This window comes from Corythoichthys intestinalis, chromosome 14 (assembly GCF_030265065.1).
Source record: "Corythoichthys intestinalis isolate RoL2023-P3 chromosome 14, ASM3026506v1, whole genome shotgun sequence".
Classification (NCBI taxonomy): Eukaryota; Metazoa; Chordata; class Actinopteri; order Syngnathiformes; family Syngnathidae; genus Corythoichthys; species Corythoichthys intestinalis.
Window position 1 is genome coordinate 26535140 of NC_080408.1, and position 21747 is coordinate 26556886.

The 21747-nt window shown below is 38.1% G+C and overlaps 1 protein-coding gene across 8 annotated transcripts in view; it reads left to right on the forward strand.

Moving 5' to 3' along the window:
- The window catches only part of col15a1b (collagen, type XV, alpha 1b), a 99027-nt gene that overhangs the window by 75330 nt on the left and 1950 nt on the right, over positions 1 to 21747 (forward strand). For 7 of the 8 annotated variants that reach the window (XM_057856830.1, XM_057856831.1, XM_057856829.1 and 4 more), the window contains 27 exons: positions 1813 to 1848; positions 2432 to 2569; positions 2649 to 2708; positions 2783 to 2818; positions 2929 to 2970; positions 3683 to 3745; positions 4205 to 4240; positions 4315 to 4398; positions 5270 to 5335; positions 5685 to 5720; positions 5985 to 6047; positions 6201 to 6290; positions 8037 to 8072; positions 8251 to 8304; positions 8399 to 8455; positions 8658 to 8717; positions 9112 to 9156; positions 10047 to 10128; positions 10218 to 10243; positions 10399 to 10497; positions 10587 to 10731; positions 10844 to 10902; positions 10984 to 11115; positions 13112 to 13210; positions 13285 to 13359; positions 15312 to 15509; positions 15637 to 15752. In XM_057856830.1, coding sequence (XP_057712813.1) covers positions 1813 to 1848; positions 2432 to 2569; positions 2649 to 2708; positions 2783 to 2818; positions 2929 to 2970; positions 3683 to 3745; positions 4205 to 4240; positions 4315 to 4398; positions 5270 to 5335; positions 5685 to 5720; positions 5985 to 6047; positions 6201 to 6290; positions 8037 to 8072; positions 8251 to 8304; positions 8399 to 8455; positions 8658 to 8717; positions 9112 to 9156; positions 10047 to 10128; positions 10218 to 10243; positions 10399 to 10497; positions 10587 to 10731; positions 10844 to 10902; positions 10984 to 11115; positions 13112 to 13210; positions 13285 to 13359; positions 15312 to 15509; positions 15637 to 15752 — 2033 coding nt within the window. The remainder of the gene's footprint in view (positions 1 to 1812; positions 1849 to 2431; positions 2570 to 2648; positions 2709 to 2782; positions 2819 to 2928; positions 2971 to 3682; positions 3746 to 4204; positions 4241 to 4314; positions 4399 to 5269; positions 5336 to 5684; positions 5721 to 5984; positions 6048 to 6200; positions 6291 to 8036; positions 8073 to 8250; positions 8305 to 8398; positions 8456 to 8657; positions 8718 to 9111; positions 9157 to 10046; positions 10129 to 10217; positions 10244 to 10398; positions 10498 to 10586; positions 10732 to 10843; positions 10903 to 10983; positions 11116 to 13111; positions 13211 to 13284; positions 13360 to 15311; positions 15510 to 15636; positions 15753 to 21747) is intronic. The other variant, XM_057856826.1, reaches the window with a different exon arrangement.

Consider the following 21747-nt stretch of genomic DNA (forward strand, 5'->3'; position numbering starts at 1 on the left):
TCATTTAGGACAACATTGGATCATTCAGAGATCCTCACTGAACTTCTGGAGTGAGTTTGCTGCACTGAAAGTAAAGGGGCCGAATAATATTGCACGCCCCACTTTTCAGTTTTTTATTTGTTAAAAAAGTTTAAATTATCCAATAAATGTTGTTCCACTTCACGATTCTGTCCCACTTGTTGTTGATTCTTGACAAAAAAATTAAATTTCATATCTTTATGTTTGAAGCCTGAAATGTGGCGAAAGGTTGCAAGATTCAAGGGGGCCGAATACTTTTGCAAGGCACTGTATATATATGTGTATATATATATATATATATATATATATATATATATATATATATATATATATATATATATATATATGGGAAGGACACCCTTGATGCCTCTGGGCACATTTGGGCCTCTTGGTGCTGTTAAAAGGGAGCCATCGGCTCATATCTCATAGCATTTAAGCTAATGGACGTTTGCTATGTACTGTAAGTTAGCCAATTGTTCTTTTGTTGTACATATGTAGATCCTTTATTTATTTGTTTTATACTGTTTGAGGCCCAGCTCAGGTATTTTAATTTTTTCATGTTTATCCGATTACTCGATTATTCGAACTAACTTGTTCATCGATTAATCGACTACTATAATAATCGATAGCTGCAGCTCTAGTTGAGACACAGCTGTGAATGGCCACAGCAGACTTTTTGGGGATTTTATGGGTGAAACACGATAATAGAACAAGGGTCGCAATGGAGAAATCGCAGACATCATGGAGTGGTTGAGATTTTCTTTTTCAAATATTTACCCTTTTAAACTTTTTTTTTTTTCAATTTCTTTGTTTGGATCGATTATTTATCATCTAAAAGATTGGGGTAAATGTAATAGTAACAAAAAAAATACAATTAAGCAATAGTTATGAGGTAGATATGCGTGACCTATTTACAGACACTATTTTTTTTTTTCAAAAGTTTAAAATATGCCAGTGAATAATTTTATAGTCGTTTTTTGTTTAACTAAATATTAGACATCAATTAAAGATTCTAAGCTAGAAACGACAGACATTTCGAATAATAAATATTACTCACCTTCTTCTTATGGCTGGGTTGAAACAAAAGCGGTTACGCGGTGCCTGTAAACGGGGGTTTCCAAGGTAAAACGGATAAATTAGAAATAGTTCGGGGGCTTATTGCGCCCTGAAACTGCTATGGCAGCATATAGACATATTGTTCTATCAAACACAACAGTTCTTTTGGCTTAAAATACCACAGTTTATTTTAAAGAGGGGTGCAAGAGCAGAAACTGCTTTTTCAGCCTTGTCTGTGTTTTCCGCCATATGTATATACATAGTTTAATAAATTGTTTTAAAGCACTTCAGATGTAATAGTTATGATAGATTTTAAACATGTTACTGTCCGACCGCATTTTTAAACAAGAAAAAAATGCTTCATTGACTGAGTCCACGCCATTCCACTCAAGCTCCTCATTTACACACAATGAGTTGCCACAGCAACTGCTTAACAAGTTAAATGATGTTGACACATGCGGCGCTTTGAAGTTTAGACTTACAAGCGTCTCTGGCAAGATGAAACCTTTACTATCTGTCAATCATCGTTAACGTTAATAAGCAACTCTGCACTGCACTACAGCTCTAAAAAAATACTGCATTTATTTATTTATCTTTTAATTGAAAAGAACTCCGTGACGGGCTGAGGGCGCGAAGTTTGAAGCATGAAGTAGCGAGGGATCACTGTAGTTAGGCACTTTCATGAATACATTTGTTTTAGAAAGACCCTCTTTTTGTCCTTTCTCATTAAATCTTTAGGGTAACAGAGGTTTACCTGGACCCCCTGGACCGAAGGTAAATATATTTATTTCATGTAGTACACATAAAAAGTGATATACGATTGTTAAGTTGGCAGCTAACACATATTGGGTGTAAATTACCAATTTCTTCATGATATGATATGATACCTTCGATTTAATATGATTTGTACACATCAGTGGCAGATGCTGGTATTTCAAAGATAGGAAGCTCAAAGTGTGTCCCCTGTAAGTGCTTTGTGATGATAAAGGGTCTCAGCTGTACCTGCTGCTTGGTATGGAAAGAAACTAGGGTGACAGAAATCAGTCTGCAAACACAAGCAGCTACAAAAAAAAACCCACCAGAAATAGAAGTTCGATTTTTCGCGAATTGTTTTTGACAAAGAAAGTGTCACTAGGATGATTGAGAAAGTCTCCAGTTCAACTCAGAACAACGGAGTTCCCTGCTTTTTGGTGTTATTGGTGTTATACTTGTTAAACAACAATATTGCTGTTCGCTCATTTCACTGTATTGATCCAGATCGATGCATCTTTCCGACTGTTGCTAACCAATGAATGTATCAACCCAGATTGCTGTATCGTTATACCCCTAAAGTCTCAATTCCTCTTAATTTGCTTAGGGTGAATGTGGATCTACTGGGATTGCGGGGTCTGTGGGCCCTCAAGGGCCCAGCGGCCCACCAGGAAAAAGAGGCCCACCAGGTCCACCAGGACCTCCTGGTCCCCCGAGTCTTGCTGGAACCAAATTCTTTGTTGAGGTAATTTTCAGTTACATCCACACACTCCGTGCCATATGGATATCACTGCTATGCATATAACATTTGACCTTTTTATTAGGATATGGAAGGATCTGGCAAAAGTGATGTGCTCACTGGTGCAAGAATGCCTGGTCCACAGGTCAGTGGGTCAGTAGGTTGATTCAATGTTGTGCTGCATTTTACTATACTGTACATATCCACTTCATTGTTTAGGGTCCACCTGGACTTCCTGGTCCACAAGGTCCCAAGGTTGTATGATTCATCTACTGTTACGTATTTGCACTACTGTAAATTTCATGCAGATGTCAGCTAGGATGGTAGTACTGTATTGAAATATTCTGATCCCTCTGTTTTTATAGGGTGAGGATGGAGCCCGAGGTCCACCGGGCCCCTCCATCAAGGTAGAACTCGTATTTTTTTTACATTACCTCAAACTCCATCACATGTATTGATTTTTTTTTCTGAAATATTATTATTAAGTACCATATTCTTCAGACTATAATTTGCACTGGAGTATGAGCCACACCAGCAAGATAAAGCACAATGATTAGGGAAAACTGGAGTATTAAATGCATTTTGGGTAGAATCTTATTTTATTAGTGACCAATAACAAACATTGTAAATTATAATAATAACAGGGAAATTGAGAGCAACAGTCTAAAAAGGTGTCTACTAATATAACTCATTAAAAATTATTCAGATAGCTGTAGTTTAAAAAACAAAACTCCAAATCACTACCAATTACTTTAAACTTTTCATCCTCGGTATAACTCCTGAACAAATCACCAATTCTAGAAGGGAGGTCTAAAGCGCTCCTATTCATATACTTATATCATGGCCAAATAAAGACTTAAAGTGCAGAAAATATGGTACATTAATTAGTTTATATTGATGCCATCTTAAAATAATCACCTACTGTAAGTGTTTTTTTCCCTCCAGATTCTTCAGTAAACACAAAAATTGAACCAGTCGTTAAAATGTTTATATTTAGGGTTTATTTACTAACCATTTTAATCAACTTTTTGGAAAAAAAATCCCACAATGATTAAGGAGATTGTTTTAAGAAAGTGACAATATGATTCAAGTTATCTATTATTCATTGGTTTGTTCTAGGGCGAAAGAGGGGACCCAGGAGCAAATGGGTTGCAAGGTCCTGCTGGATTACCAGGTCCAAGGGTATGTAGTCTACACTATGCTCATTTTGGGTAGGATTGCATCTTGATATAGCAAAATCTGCCCACTCCTGTTTATGAAAAAGCTCTACATTTGTCATATGGCGACGAAGCAATGCGATGGAACTGTCCATCTTGAGCAAAGCCTTTGTTCCAGATGAAGAAAATCAGCTCGAAAATATGATGATTAAGTAGCGATGTTGTTTTGGTGATTAGCAGTCTGGCATTTGGGCCAACAAACCTTTTGGAATTCCGGCCCGGAAATTAAACCTGGTTTTCATTGATCCGTGACATATTTTCCCATCTGCGGTTTGAAGATTTGCTACCTACCCCGTTTTATAGCCCATGAATTCTTTGACATGAGTCTTCAAACTTTTTCATTTAACTACATTATGTGTTATAATTCAATTGTTCTCTCTGGAACACACTCAAGCTTCACTAACTCTGTTTTCATCATGCACAGGGGGCTAAAGGAGAAAAGGGTAACCAAGGGCAAAAGGTTGGTTTAAAACCAGTTGGTTCTGACCTAACCAGTGTTTTCACAAATAAACAATAATATCTGTATTCTACAAGGGTGACTGCGGCACTCATGGTCTGTCCATCACAGGACCACCCGGGCCACCTGGTCCTCCTGGACCTTTCATTAACCTGACAGATGTATGCGCACCATTTCTTTACCTACACACTATTTGCTTTTATTTCTCCACAATTTTTTGTTCTTGAGTCATAGGTAAGTTGGAGCAATCCCTCAATAGGCAAGACACATTGTACACTGTAAAATATGATCGGTTGACTTTACTTTAAAAAAAAGAAAGGAAAAAAAAGGAAACTTGCTGCCTTAGAAAAGGACATTTAAGTTACTTGCATTAATTAGATTTATTTACTTAATTATTTCAAGTTTTAAGGAATCAAATTAACCTTAATAATTGGATTATAGTAAATTGTTTATTTTGAGTTTGCAGTACTCAAATTAACTTGAATGAATTCGATTACAGTAATTTTATTTATTGTGAGCTTCCAGTACCTGTGACACCTCAGTTAGTTTCAACAACATTCAACATATGCAGGTGAACTTCATATTTTTACCTGAAATAATTCCACAATATAAACAGCACATGCTAATTTAATTTATAACTTTAATTTAATTTATGTAGGTCACCAAAACTGGACCCCTTCAATGCTTCGACTGCACTTAAAAACTCTGTCCATATTACTAGTATATCTGTCCTCATATTTAATGAAGTTGCTTTTTTAAAAAATTTTATTATTATTTTTTTTTTTAATTGTATTGCATTTACAGTGCAGACTAAACATCAATCACAGGGAATACATGTACCACTGTTGGGGAAACTGAAGTAATTAATTATTAATAGTAGTAATTAGTAAGGCAGATGTGCCATTATACCATGATTCCATAATTATTTTTGTATTGCTTGTGCTTTATCAATTAAAACATAAAAACTTTTGACTTGATATGTTTCTAAGTTTAAATGAACTTATTCCTGTTTGTATTATGTTAAATCTGCAGTTCCTCCTGAATGACACAGAGAATATGCTCAACTTCACTGAGATCAGAGGACCACCAGGGCCTGAGGTAAGTAGCAAAATATAATGTAAATGCAAGATCAAAATATTTCTTTATTTTTATGCTGATTTATTGCTCAATGTGAAGCACCTCCGTCCAATGCCCTACACTACATGCATTAGCTATTGATTTGTAATGCTGTGGCATTTGGTTAATTATGACAGCTTCCTTTATGTGTGAGCCTGTGTTTATAATGAAAGATAGTTAACTCTTTAAAAGCCAAAGTCGAAGCCATATTTGTAGCTCTGGCTTGTTAAAGTCAGCAATGTTGCTTGTCGCAATTGTGGCAAATCAAAAGTGAATGCAATAATCCTGCTTTTATCCATGTAAATACTGCCTTATTGTGTGTGTTATGTAGGGACGTGAGGGCTTGCCTGGCAAAGCTGGATTTCCAGTAAGAACTTTTTCACAGACACAATATTTACTGGAAATTTATGTAAACAATATTTATAAATATATATATTTTTTATTTTTTTGCTTTCATTGGACTTTCAGGACAGGTAACTGAGCAATTGCTGTAAAAGTTATCAGTGTTTCTGTTTCCTACATATTGGACAATTATTATTATTATAATAAAATAAAACTGTCCTCTTTTCAAGAGCCTTTTCCTTCTAACTAAACTTTTCTATATATATCTATATATATTTTGTCTCCCTAGGGCCCCAGAGGACCAAAGGGAGACATGGGCCCTCCAGGTACTCAAGGGTCAGCAGGGCTGAAGGTGAGAAAACAGACATCTGAATTGCAATCATGCCAAAAAATTAATGACCACAGTATTTTCATTTAAGTCTTACCATGTTACATTATCTGATCGTTTCATGGCATTGTATTTTCCCACAAAAAAAAATGATGTATTTTCTTTCTGTGTTGACAGGGAGCAAAGGGAGAGCCGGGTGTGACCATTGCTGCCGATGGCTCCCTTTTAACAGCACCAAGAGGCCCAAATGGGCCCAGAGGCATCAAGGTTGACCTTCCCACAAATAATTATCCACCTACTACATTTCCCACTAACATAAGATTCTTAACCAGCAGTGTGAAAACTTGAATTAGATATTCATATTTTTAAGTGTCGGGCTGTACCGGTGTGCTAAAACGCAGCGCTAGGTAGATATTTATAACTGATGCTTTGCTAATATTTAGCAAATTAATATTGTTTATCTTCAAAACTAAAATATTTTCACTCGTGTTTTATGATGTGCTGTATGAATTTAATGTCTCTAAATTATTGCAACTGAATTTTTGCAAGTAAATTATTGAGACTTATTTGCGGTGCTGACAAAATTTTGTGATAAAAATTCACATTCAAAATCCGATGGCACAAATTTACTTCCATGACTTCAAGCCAAAATGATTCTATCCCGTTTAAAGGCGAAGCGCAACGCCTAGAATAAATGACATTAATGTAAATATTTGAGATGCAAATAACAAATCTGTTAGAACTCTGCTAATGGAAAATACAATGTGTAAACACACAAAAAAATGACACCACCCGTGTATAGGCACGTGCATTTTGTGATGTCATGTATGGACTCAGGCACAGGTGAATGTGATAATGAATAGTAAAGACATAACGAGGAAAGACTGTTAATCTGGGATACAGGTAGTCTTTGGGTGGCGATGTACGCGTCAATGCGTGGTAACGTGACGTAAATGGACTGTGATTTGGTCCGCTCAGACTGTTGTTTCCGGTTCAGCGTGAAACGGCCATTTACAAACATTCTTGCACTAACAACCACCTCCGCAACCGTCTTCTGCGTCGCCTGCGCCTCAACATTTGTATGATGAACTTTTGTTGTTCAATGTTGATGAGCTGAAGATCGGGTAACTGGATGAAAACTGGAGGAGGTTGACAAGAGTGCCCCAAAACCGTACAAACGCAACACCACACCTATCTAGTGGCTTGGCGGTGAATTACAGAGCAATGCGTTCCCTTGCCGCAGAACAATCAAATGCTCTTTGACACTTTAGTCGCCACGCTGTCACCGCAACGCAAAAGCATAACTCAGGCTGGCCAGCAGCATCGCTGCCGTCCTGCAGTTCCTGACGGCGGTCAGGTCCAAACTTCCTTGTTCTCATGCTGCTGCTGTGCTTCCCCCGGCGCAGACTCCTCTTGCGAGTTCCGATCTGTTTTTAATTAAGTTTGGACGGCGGGCTTGCATTAAGAGAGGGGGCGCTGGTGACCTGAGTGGCCATGATATCCCCTTCTCTCGCCTCCCTACACTTTCCACAGCACCCTTTTCTCTCAGCAAGGCAATTCACTCACGATTGGGAGGGGTGGAGTGTACACAAATCAGCCATGTGATGTGTTGAACCCAGTGTTTGTGTGAATCCCTTGTGAGTGTGAGCATGTTGGCATCCTATTCTATGCTGCCTGATCATTAATCCTGACACTGAGTTTTTCTACTTGAGTGTGTCTAATTGCACCTAGTCATGGGTGAATCCCATCAGACATGTGATATCCTGCAGATCTTATTAATATGACGTATCATGCATGTTTTCGGACATTTATTTTTTGGTAAGGGAGCATCTTGGGGTACTTAAAGGGGTTTTTGTTTTGTTTAATTTATGATTTGCATGAACTGGTAAAGTCTATAGATTACATTAAGGAAAATACTGTGATGTATATGTTTTAGAAGATGTATTACTCCCAAAAATGGTAGTGCCAAATCTAGCCACTCGTTTCACAGTATACTGTTTTCTGTTTTGACAGGGTACCCGTGGATTGCCTGGACCTGCAGGACCCACTGTAAGTTCATCAGAAGGGACACTATAATAAATGCACATTTTTATTGGCCAGGCAAATCTGCACTTATAAACTGGACAAGCTCATTAGGTTTTAGACACCAAAAATATTTATTTGTTGCCATTACTTAATGCATTTCAAAAATACAAAGACTGTTGTATGTTGGTTTTTATTCTTTTAGGGCCCATATGGTCCACCCGGACAAAAAGGAGAATATGGCTTCCCTGGTCGCTCTGTAAGTAATTTATTTTACACCTAATATGTGTAGGATTTTGCTTTGCATTCATACAAATAATAAAAATTTTTTTTTTTTTTTTTTTTATTGACAGGGACGACCTGGTATGCCTGGTAGGAAAGGGGAAAAAGGAGATTGTGTTGGCCTTCCAGTAAGAGATAGTATATTTTTATTTATTCTAAGAATAACACTCACTTTTACTCACTATTCTGAAATATTCATTGTATAAAAGTGTTTGAATATGAAAATTCAGATAAGTTGAAGAGAGTTTCATTGATATTGCTTTGGCAGGACTGAAAATATATGATTTATTGGCTTGTACTTTTTACACCATGTTGATTTTATATTCTTAGGGTCCCCCGGGCCCACCTGGTGCGCCTGGACTTCCAGGAAGAATTCTTGGACTGAATGGAGTAAGTGGTAATCTTTGTGTTGTTTTTTAAAGATCTTGATAGCTTGGGAAGATGACAATTACTGGCTAGTGCTAAGATGGTCTTCCTCAGTTCTTTCATCAATTGTTTGAAAGGTATCTGTTCTTCTGGAATCTAGAAATGAGTTACAGTGTTAAGCTGTCAGTCACCATCATAATATCCATTAGCAGCACAGCGTCAGACAAATAAACAATTTTTGCTTTAGAGAAATCAGGACACTTTTACATCCAAATTACCGACCATGTCAAATCTACTGCTTCCATATTTTTGCAATGATGTTTTTTTTTTTTTAATTCAATTTTTTGGTCCAATAAATGGAGCAACACCAAGTGGTGATTCCATTTATCAAAGCTGATAACATGCTCTTCTTTTAAAGACAGTGTTCCCCGTGCGCCCCAGACCGCACTGCAAAAAGGGACCAGTAAGTTTGAAGCAGTCCATCTGAATGACGTGATTCCATTTGAAATGGATGATCATCTGATGGTTCTGTTGGGGTGTGGATAGAGCAGCATGGCAGCTCTCTGGCCACCCCTTGTTGTCACCCCCTGACCTCCTTCTTCTGACATCTTCTTCATTATTGCATTCATGAGTCTGTTTTTATGGCTTTAGGTGTGTGGGATAGGTTCCACTTTTTCATGTGGTCCCCATGTGGTCTGACAAGACAGCCGCTTTGCTGAATTCATTAACCAGCGTTGGGTCATTTAACTTGTCTTCGATGTGGTGAAGGGTTTCTTCTTCAAATGTAGCTAACCTTAAGAGAGCTTCTTATGCCTTTTTTCCACAATCTCTTCACCATGATGACTGGTGGCTAAGCTAGGCTCATGGTAACCAAACTAATGACTTTGTCCGTGTATTTTGGGATATTGCGACCCCTGCATTACCTGTGTCAGCAAAGAAAGTGATGAGTGCAAAAAAAAAAACATTTGGGTGGTGTTATACTGTATGTGCTGGACTCAGACTTTAGCACGCTTAACAATGTTAGCTAACACTAATTTATACTGAAGGCATTTGTCTTACCTTATGTTTTCACCAAAGGGCTTCCATTTAGTCTGACATCAGAGTCACTTGACAATGTCAAAACCAAGCATAAAGTTAAATGGACACTCATGGACAGTGAATTGGTGAATTAAGTGCGAATTAAGTGCTTGTCCTAACATTTGTATGAATTTCATGTATTCAACATAGAAGCACTATTAATAAACCACCATGTTCATCATATACTGTACAGTCTTTAACAATTTATATGATTTCAGTTCGGTATTCAATATCATGACCACATAATCTGATTCTGACGAGTGTGTCTTCATGTAGGATTCAAACAATGGGGTCGATGTTGCTAAAACTAAAGGAGAAAAAGGAGATGTCGGAATACCTGGAGAGCCAGGAACTCCTGGTAAGACCTTGAATACAGTATGTCCCATTAATTATGGATGATTTAAGTATAACTAGTATTGACTGTTTTCTGATGTTGTCTTTTGACAGCCCCTGGATTTCCCGATGGAATTGTGGTGAGTTAAGTTTATGAGTGAAGGAATATGAGCAACAGAATTAGGAGCTTGACAGGCCTAAAGCCTTCTTCTCTTGGCAGATGTCTGATTTTTTTTTTTTTTTTTTTTTTTTTTTAAATGTTGTTCATTGCATATTTTCTTTGTGAAATGTTTAGGGTGGTAAAGGTGACCAGGGATCCAGAGGTCAGAAGGGAGAAAAGGGTGACTCTGGTGCTCCCGGTCCTCCGGGACTACCAGGGCGGTCAGGACCTGTGGTGAGTTCTACACTGCTACTGAATAATTATGTTTTTTCTCCATCGCTTTAAATTTGTACTTGAAAGTGTGAAGTATTTGTTTATCAAAGGGTCCAAAAGGGGAGTCGGTCATTGGCCCTCCAGGTCCTCCCGGTTCACCAGGTCAACGTGGTGCCCCTGGGTTCGGACGCCCAGGTCCAAGAGGGCCACCTGGACCTGCCGGAAACCCAGGACCGCTAGCTGCTTTCGGAGGAGGTATGTAGAAGTATGAAACACTAACGATTGGAATCTATTTTTTTAATCCTTTCACCTTCATCAAGTTAAGGTTTGTGTCATTGTTGAGTTTTATGTGTGTCTATGTTGTCAGCTGGCATCAGTGTTCCGGGCCCTCCTGGTCCTCCTGGCCCACCAGGAATTTCAAATCTGGTGAGAAGCATGTCAAGACCCCCCCAAATAATAAAAACATACAACTACTCTCACTCTGCTGCATCTGACGTGTGTGCTCAGGTGTCCACCTATGAGACAACACATGCTCTGACCAAAGAGACCCACTTGGTTCCAGAGGGAACATTAGCATACGTGTCCGATAACGGAGGAGAGCTTTACATCAGATCACAGAGCGGATGGCGTAAAGTTCAGGTTTGTATTGTACCCAAGGGCGTTGGTTTGCAAAGGGACAGTAGGGAGATAAAACTAACAACTTTTTAGGATGCTCAAATTGTCCCCACCAACTTTTAAGCAACCTTATTTGCATTATATACTAACTTCAGTTATATTGGTCATTTAGAATGTCTTCCCATATATTGTAAGAATGGAATTGATTATTCATTATTCAATGCTTTTTTTTTCATTATGTTCAGACCTACATTTACCCCCTTTACAGTTGCTGAATGTGCCTGTCCATTTTGCCCCCCTTAAACACACATTTGATTGGCTGATGACTTGACCCCCTCCCCGCAACACACACACACAGCCCCGACACAGACAACATGTCAACAGATTGCCTCCTCCACCTCCGCCTTCGCAGAGGAGGGCTCTTACAATTTTTTTTTTCTTTTTTTTTTTTTTTTTTGGGTGGGGGGGGCAGCAGCCATTGTAACTAATGTAACAAGAAGTCAAAGTTGTGTACGTGGGGAACACACCACTAATTTTGCTACAAAAAGTCCGACCTGCATCAGAGTTAGCATAACATTAGACTATGAACTTGCTAGCCGGCAAAACTTGAGTAGGAAGCTGCATAGAGAGAAGTGTCCTCCTGTATGTTTTCTACTGTTAACGTTAATTCAACTGTGATAAATGTAGTGAACTGAGGTCTACACATTCTCCCCAATTTTCATTTTATTTATGAGGTCTTAAAGCAGCCCAAAGGAGCTTTCATTTTTTGTTGAGTTTGGCTGTGCTTGTGGACAAAAGCAGTAGTGTTGTACTTGAAGGAAGGCTCCATTTTTATTTACTTTGGTTATTCCCTAAGACGGTTTTTCAGTTACATTTTATTTAGACAGACAATGGTGAGTGGTCTTAAAACCACTTTTTTCCATTCCTGGATTGTTGAGAGATTATTAACAAGTTTGTATTTATTGTGCATGTTAATGTAATTTATGTTCAAATATAATAATACATTTTATTTGAAGGTGCCTCTCTGGCACTCAAGGTCAACGTACTATCATTTAAATTTTTAAAAAGTAAAAAATAATTATGTATAGAATGTTCAAAACAATAAAAATACTAATAGAAAAAAAAATAATTTAGCAGAAAGAAAAGAAAACAAAGGAATTAGGGATTATTATGGATAGGCGAGTCTGAACAGGTGGGTTTTGAGTTTGGATTGAAAAAGGGGGAGTGAGTCCGAGTTCCTGAGGTTGGGGCATAGTGAGTTCCAAAGCTGGGGAGCAGAGTGGCTGAATGCTCTTTTCCCCATGGTACTGAGGCGAGCGGTGGGGACAGACAGGTGTAATGAGGTGGAGGATTTGAGGGCACGGGAGGGAGTTGTAGCATGGAGGTCGGTATGACAGGGCAAGGTTGTGGATGGCCTTGAATGTGAGAAGGCGAACTTTGATGCAAGAGCGGACCAGGAGCCAATGGAGCTGCCGGAGAACTGGAATGATGTGTTGGATGAATGGGGTACGGGTTATGATGCGAGCGGCTGAATTCTAGACGTGTTGGATTTTATTGAGGGTCTTTTGAGTGAGGCCGAAGAGGAGGGAGTTACAGTAATCCAGGCGAGAAGCGACAAGACTATGAACCACGATGGCAGCAGAATGGGGAGTGAGGTAGGGGCGGAGGCAGTTGACGGAGCATAGGTGGAAGTGGGCAATATTGCAATTTAGATTTAAAAATTAATTAGGTTCATATTCATGAAAAATGTAGCCCTGACCACCGCTCAATAATCTGTTTGGTTTTATTAATGGTCTTAATAATGTCCCATCCCTTGCAAAAATGTACATGCAGGTTATGCTGTTATATCATCCCAACCAATGTTAAGACCAAACCTACGCCCTTGTACCTGAAAGTAGTGGGTATGGTAGATTTGCTTGCCTGACCAAAACTGCAGAACACAACTCACTTCCTCCTTGGATGTTGTGCTAGTGTGTGAAATATTCACAATCTTAAGTGTGTGCATGTATCTTTATTTCAGCTCGGAGACTTGATCCACTCTGAACCGCCATCCACATCAGCACATCGGGCCCACAGCAAACCTGGAGAATATAGCAGACCTCACAGAAGCCACAGCCAGGTACTCACATCAAGTACAAACAGAAAAATAGCAAATGTAGCTATTAAAAACCATGGTTTGTATTTGTTGTACAGGAGCTACATGAGGGGAATAGAGGATATCAGCCCAGTTTTAACATATTGCCACGGACCTTCAATGCTGTTGCTGGGGTGAGTGTAAATTTTTTACACACCCATATACAGGCATGAAAATCTCTCACCTTTTGGCGAAATTTGCTGTTTTGAAGTAAAAAAGGGTGGCTTACGTGAATTGTGTAGATCCGAGGAGAAACATTTTTAAGGGGGTGGGGGGTTTGGGAGATTTTTTTAATGTCGGACGCTTGGTATGCAAGCGGGGAAAGCACTTCGAAGATGCCTGCTTCCTTAACCGGTCTGCTAATGATCAAGGATTTGCAAAAAATAAGTGTGATTTTTGGATAGATGACTGATGACATTGTCAAAGCAGAGCTGCCAACTGTTGTGGAATGAACAGTATAAGCTAGCGACGTTAGCCGAAAGTTAACTCGTGGCAATCCCCGATTATAGTTGTTGTTGCGTTCGCTAGGTTAAGCGTGTTTAAAATGTGGGTCATCTACGATCTTGTCCAAAAGGGTTAATCCACTGTCAATCGGGAAGCGGGTGTGGATGTGCATATAAACGGGTCGGCGTCGCGGTAATTCACGGTCACGTTGCAGTAAGAGACACACACCGCCGGTGAATTTGTGCACATTTATTTGTATTTGTATTATGTATTTCCACCTTCATGCTTCAAGCATTGCATTGCATTTGTACGGTTCGCCGTTTCTTTCACGGTGATCGCTTGATAGGCTTCTAGTTTGTGTTTTACGTACAAGAGCCGCTGACAGGTGACAAGTGTTGCTTCTAATGTTTGGCAGCGAATCAGCGAGCGCGCAGGTCACGCAGTGAATCATGGGAAATGTAGTCTCAGGACAACACTGAAGTGGTGCTTTGTCATCTGTTCGCTTGTGTGAAAAAACTACATTTCCTCACGCCATTAGATGCCACTTCCTCCCGAGACCCCCGAGCCGTGTTGTACTGATTAGCTCCATGTGTTAAAAAAGACACAAAGTTGTCGGCACGTCGTGTGTTCGATACATTTGTAAACAAAAAGCTCATAACAAGACACTATGCACAATCCGTTTAAGAGACGCTGGCGTAGTAGGAGGCGAAGAGGAGATCAGCAAGACGCAAAACTTCGCGGTCGAATGTGGCGGCAGTCCGCTATTATTTTGTTTTCTTATTGTTGCCACAGTAAAGTGGAGAAAGCCATCAACGACTCATCTCCTTCTTTCCCCCCAACGTTTTTATATTATTATTTTATATGCACGAGAGCTGCCGGATCTGCCAAAATGAACATGAAGTCTGACTATTATTTTTTTTAACAATGTCATCAGATAGACAAAAACATAAAATTATGCGCAAATGCCTGCATCTTCAAATCATGAAAATAATAACAGCCTATATTTTACCAATCTTGTAATCTCAATGGGTCTTGTATCCATTCCATGTCAGGTAGTCCTGGCACATTGTTTTCATCCTGATTAGCATCTGGCTAATACATGTTAGGTCCAACATAAAATTCCAACCTCCTCTTCTTCCTCCAACTCTTCAAAAACTTGGATCTCCTCCCTTGCGCTCGATCTATCGCTTATATCGCTGTTTGAATCATTGTTTGAAGGGCTTTGTATGGCGGCCGTAGGTATGGAGCTGCCATCGCTGTTCCCGGTGTGACGTATCACTTCCGGGTTCATCCCCTTTCAGGCTCGAACTTCGGAAACGTGGTTATTTTGTCAAATATACAACATATAAATGATTTTTTCATGCTTTATTTGTTGTACAATGATTAATTACTTTAATTGTGACCCTATTTGGCATGTTATGAAATTACTTCACATTACAGCTTTAAAGATTACCATATTTTTGGACTATAAATAGAATTTTGAGGAAACATTTGATCAAAGACCAAGCGCAAACATATATAATAGTAATAATATTAATCACAATAAAATGGAGAACAAATTACTAAATAGGCATCTGTTAATGTAATATATTACTTGTTATTTAACATAACTCATTCTCCCTCCTTTTTTCCTGTTGTGTAGCTCCATCTAGTAGCTCTAAACGCTCCATTAAAGGGGGATATGCGAGGGATCCGTGGTGCCGACTTTCAGTGCTACCAGCAGGCACGGACCATGGGCCTGACGAGCACATACCGAGCCTTCCTGTCCTCGCACCTCCAAGACCTGGCCACCATTGTGAGGAAGGCAGACCGCAGCGACATGCCTGTGGTTAATCTCAGGGTGAGGATGCTTGATATGATGGGTACATAAAATATAGAAGAACCTGTGAATATTAAAAAATCAGTACAAGACTTTAGTCCTTGTTCCAACTTCTTTTTGTTTCATTTTTGATGTGGTCTCCCAACAGGGTGAAATGCTGTTCAAAAGCTGGATGTCCATTTTCTCTGGAAACGGTGGCACATTTGACCCTTCCATCCCCATTTACTCCTTTGACGGACGCAATGTGATGATTGACTCAGCATGGTAAGTTTCTTTGACTGAATGTGTTGTCCAATAAGCAGGGGCGGATCTAGAAAAAATATTTATGGGGTGGTGAGAAAGTGGCATGAACTTTTTGAGGGGTGGCAAATAATCCATGATGGTATAATACATGATCGACTGTTTGGACAATGATATTCTGCGATGATTCTATTCAACGGCCTTTGATCGATTTTATTATATTCATTCATAATACTAGTATAATAAAGTATGAACTAGGGCTGCAGCTATCGAATATTTTAGTAATCGACTGAAAATTCTATCAATTAATCGAGTAATCGGATAAAACAAATATATTTTCAGGTGAAGAGCAATTATAGATATACATGAGAAAACAAGACATTTTATCATTTTCAGTCAATCAATGTCTTTATTTTTGATGTATATTGTTGAAAACAGCCAACAATTGCATCTCAGATGTAACTAGAATTTTAAAAAAATGACTAATTCACTGCTTTCACTCAAAAAACCTTTAGATCTTATTTTAAAAAAGTATATACATATATATATATATTATATATATATAAACACACCTAAAAATGCCTTTACGCTTGATAACACACATAACTTAAAAGTTGGGATTTTTTCCCACGTTTTTCAGTTGAATTTCTATTTGTGTCAAGCCATTTTTAAGTTCTAGTTAAGTTTTAAGTTAGTCTAAACTGTAAGTCCTGATAGGATTTTGAGTTTTTGCACTGTTCAAAATAAATGTATGATACAGGCTGTATTGGAGCACATTAGGGACTAGTGCTACTTGGTGTTTTATCCAGCAATGAGTGACTACTGAGCTAAAATTGATAGTTAGCATTATTGAGTTTTTATTTGACACCCTCATCACTCCACAACTCTATGTTATGTTAAAGCCTGTATGTAAGACACGTTAGCCACGCATCGAAAGTGGTCTTAATTAATTTAAACCTAGCCCTCCGCAGGGCTAACGTAAGGTGAGCTAGTAGTGACAGTAACGTTAATCTTATATATTAGCGCTTAGCGCTCTTTATTAGCGCTTAGCGCTCTACTGCTTTAAGATGGCGGCTGTTTGCTAACGCTGCCCAGACGCGGCCTCGTCTGTCATTTTGCATCTAGTTCAACTAAAGATACACGATAATATCGGCTACCGATAATTATCGGCCGATAATGGCAATTATGACGTCACACAGATATTACAGATAATAAAAAAATCAACCGATAATGCAATCCGATAATTATATACTTGATTTAGCCTCCAAATGTGCGCAACCAAGCAGTTTTCTCCACTTCTTCACTGCCGCCTGCTCAACCCCTCCCCTCTCTGAAGCCCCTGTGGGAGGAGGGGTTTAGGAGTACGGCGTCATAGAGGAGGCGGTGTTACACATCAGTGTTGAGTTGACACTATTGAGGCGCTCTCACTAGCGTGCGTTGCTTTTCCCGTGTGTGAAATGAAATAAACGATGCTCTCGCCATCTACAAAACAGTTCCTCAAGGCCTAAAGAAAGCGTCCTCATTGAACACCACTAGCACTAACCCAGCAGCCATTTAAAACTGCATCACAATGATTTTTGGAACGAATATGAGGCTGCTGCTAGCATGAATGCTAAAGCTATTGTTAACAAATAAACTATAAAGGAAGCTACGGGGCTTGTGACGATACAGAGACGCTGCGGTCCTCCCGGAGTCGGGGGGTTTGGGAATGCGAGTGGTAAACTCCCATCTATGGCTAAACACCTCACGAGATCGATAGTTGACAAGTAGCGGTCTTCCGACGGAGCCCGCCGGTCCGGCAGGCCGCCGCCGCCGCCTCGCCCTAGGCGGGTAGAGGATGAGAGCAGAGCCATGCACTGAATGCGCCACAGCGAGCCGGCCGGGGCGGGCGGATATCCGGTACGAACTTAGCTGCTGCCGCCACTCCGGTTCAAGACAGAGGCCTGGCGCGGGTGCTAATTTGGCAGCCGGGCGGACTGAAGGGCACAGGCGGGAGGAAATTCCCGAAAAGACCCGATAGCCAAATCCCTGGATGAAAAAATAATGCAGTTTATACGACCACGATTCTTCGTGAAAGACATGCCGATCACATCAGTTTTACCACGGACATTTACACAGGTGACGTCAACAAACCATGTTTATCATGGCGGCACAGTGGTTAGTTGATAATTGTAACATGCACCAAACGACACAAAGAAGTCATCCAGTCAGTAATGCATTCAGTACGCTTTAACGTCTTAATCAGATCATTCTTCTTAAATCTAGTCAAATAATTTTCTCCATCTTGTTTGAGTGTTGAAGACTAGTTGAATGTGGCAGATTATTCCACTTACTTGAACTAAATATTGCAATTTGTTCTTATTAAGCCCAAACATCTAAAAAAATAAGGTCATTTTCACCTAAATCAAGAAAAAATTGCTTTCAAATAATGTTTTGAACCATTGAACATTTCTGACAAGTTTTTTTTTTTGTTTTTTTTTTTTTTTTTTTAGGATTATGTATAATAATTTATTGCTTAAAATAAGGCTGTTAATCTTATTTTCAGCTGGCCATTTTCTTCAAGAAATCTGAGTGAAATATACTTGAAGTGCTGGCAGTTAATTTAACTTATTTCCAATAGATTTACACTGAAAACAAGGGACTTTAACTAGTCTTAAGGAGCTGTGTTTTTGCTGTGTAGTAATGTTATACTTTAGGAATGGCATACTTTTAAAGCCATTTTTGTGCAACTTATGTATTTACTCTGTAAGTAATTGTTGCCAAAAGTTTACCATTACACAATGTCAGACAATCTGTCTTTATTTAGATGTTGGAATTTACTACTACTACTACTTGTTCACATTTGATGTTGAAAAAAAAAGAGCAATATTATTTTTGCACAGCAATATTTTCTCTTGTGTATACTTTAAAATTTTACATAAATCTTTAATAAAATTATCGGCTTGACATTATCGGTTATCGGTTGGAACGAGGAGGAAATTATCGGTTATCGGTATCGGCTGAAAAATGCATTATCGTGCATCACTAAGTTCAACATACATGTGATCTCTATGAGACTCATTGGACGCTACCTGCAACTAACGTAGCATGTGCGGGCTAGTATTTAGCAACGTCGGCGTCGTTTGTAGCGGTTGTCGGCTGCAGTAAGTTTTTTTTTTTTGCTTCTTCCTCTACGCACGTGACACCAGTGCGTTGTCCCGCATTAAAAGTAGTCCGAGCAAAACGTGATGCTTAGCGCTGTCAAAATAAACGATTACTCGAGGTGAATAAAATTACTCGGATCAGTTTTAAACTCGAGTTACTCGAGTTGCTCGAGTATTCGTTTCAGCTCTAGTATGAACACATTTAACACAGTCAGGTCCAATTCATCAAAAAACGAAATACAAATCACTTGTTATGTGTATGAAACATCTTTTTTTTTTTTTTTTTAATGGAAAAAAAAGTAACAAAATGGCACATTGAAATTATAATCAATTTGTATATTTTTTGTTGTTGACCCCTGTCAGTGACCTTGAGCGTCATTAAAACGCGCCTTTAAATGAAATGTATTATTATTTTGATGTAATTACATTCAATTATACACAACAGGGGCGTCACTAGGTTTTAAGAACGGAGGGTTAGGGTTCAAATTTTTTTTCACTTCACCCCCCCAATAATCAGTTTTTTTGTTGTTGTTGCTGGGATGGGGGTTATTTTTGCATATGAGTTTATTCTTTGATTTAAAATATCATTTTTCTATTGAAAAACTTTTGGGCGGGATTGAATGATTTAGACACAAATGTCCTACCCATAATTTGGCCCAAACACAAAAGGATTGCTTCATCACAGACAACATCTTCAATGAAAAATTAAGTGTCCAAATGTAAATTTTTGAGTCTCAAATATTACTTTGCATTCAAAAACTTTTTTATATGATTGACAAAAAATATATTATGATTATTTGAAGAAACGTATTTTTTTTAATTGAATTATGAAGTCACAAATGGCCTACCGAAAATGTGGTCCAAACACATAACTACGTCACTTTAATCAAAAAAGTTGTTTCAAAAGAAAAACCTTAACTTTAATCTAGGGCTGTCAAACGATTAAAATTTTTAATCGCGTTAATCACAGCTTAAAAATTAATTAATCGTAATTAATCGCCATTCATACACCCTATAATATATGCCATATTTTTCTGTAAATTATTGTTGAAATGGAAAGATAAGACACAAGACGGATATATACATTCAACATACTGTACATAAGTACTGTATTTGTTTATTATAACAATAAATCAACAAGATGGCATTAACATTATTAACATTCTGTCAAAGCGATCCATGGATAGAAAGACTTGTAGTTCTTAAAAGATAAATGTTAGTACAAGTTATAGAAATTTTATATTAAAACTAGGTCTGTCAAAATTATCGTGTTAACGGGTGGTAATTAATTTTTTTAAATTAATCACGTTAAAATATTTGACGCAGTTAACGCACATGCCCCGCTCAGACAGATTTAAATGACAGTACAGTGAAATGCCCACTTGTTAATTGTGTTTTATGGAGTTTTGCTGCCCTCTGCTGGCGCTTGGGTGCGACTGATTTTATAGGCTTCAGCACCCATGAGCATTGTGTAAGTAATTATTGACATCAACAATGTTGGGCTTCTAGTTTATTTTTTGATTGAAAATTTTACATATTTTATTAAAACGAAAACATTAAGAGGGGTTTTAATATAAAATTTCTATAACTTGTACTAACATTTATCTTTTAAGAACTACAAGTCTTTCTATCCATGGATCGCTTTAACAGAATGTTAATAATGTTAATGCCATCTTGTTGATTTATTGTTATAATAAACAAATACAGTCCTTATGTACCGCATGTTGAATGTTTATATCCATCTTGTGTCTTATCTTTCCATTCCAACAATCATTTACAGAAAAATATGGCATATTTTATAGATGGTTTGAATTGAGATTAATTGCAATTAATTACGATTAATTAATTAAGCTGTAGTTAACTCGATTAAAAATTTTAATCGTTTGACAGCCCTAATTAAAACCCCTCTTAATGTTTTCGTTTTAATAAAGTTTTTAAATTTTTCAATCAATCACCATTGTTGATGTCAATAATAATTATGGTGCTGAAACCCATAAAATCAGTCGCACCCAAGCGCCAGCAGAGGGCGGCAAATCAAAAAACACAAGTAACAAGTGGAAATGACACTTTGCTGTCATTTTAATCTGTGTGAGCGGGGCATGTGCGTTAAATGCGTCAAATATTTTAACTAGGGCTGTCAAACGATTAAAATTTTTAATCGAGTTATTCACAGCTTAAAAATTAATTAATCGTAATTAATCGCAATTTAAACCATCTATAAAATATGCCATATTTTTCCGTAAATTATTGTTGGAATGGAAAGGTAAGTCACAAGACGGATATATACATTCAACATACTGTACATAAGTATTTTATTTGTTTATTATAACAATAAATCAACATGATGGCATGAACATTAACATTCTGTTAAAGTCATCCATGGATAGAAAGACTTTGTTCTTAAAAGATCAATTTTAGTACAAGTTATAGAAATTTTATATTAAAACCCCTCTTAATGTTTTTGTTTTAATAAAATTTGTAAAATTTTCAATCAAGAAATAAATTAGTAGCTCGCCACGGTTGATGTCAGTAATTAGTACAATGCCCATTGTGCTTAAACCTATAAAATCAGTCGCACCAAAGTGCCAGCAGAGGGAGACAAAAAACACAAGTAACAAGCGGACATGACACTGTTCTGTCATTTTAATCCAGGGGTGTCCAAACTTTTTGCAAAGGAGGCCAGATTTGGTGTGGTAAAAATGTGGGGGGCCGACCTTGGCTGACGTCCTTTATGTAGAACAATATATTTAAGCAAATTTTATCTAGCCATTCTGTGTGTCACATTTGCTTTATTAGTTTTTTTAATCAATAATTTCAACAATCTCGCAAATAGCCTTTGTGGCGTTCTCTTTCGACTCTCGGGCTCTTGCGAAATA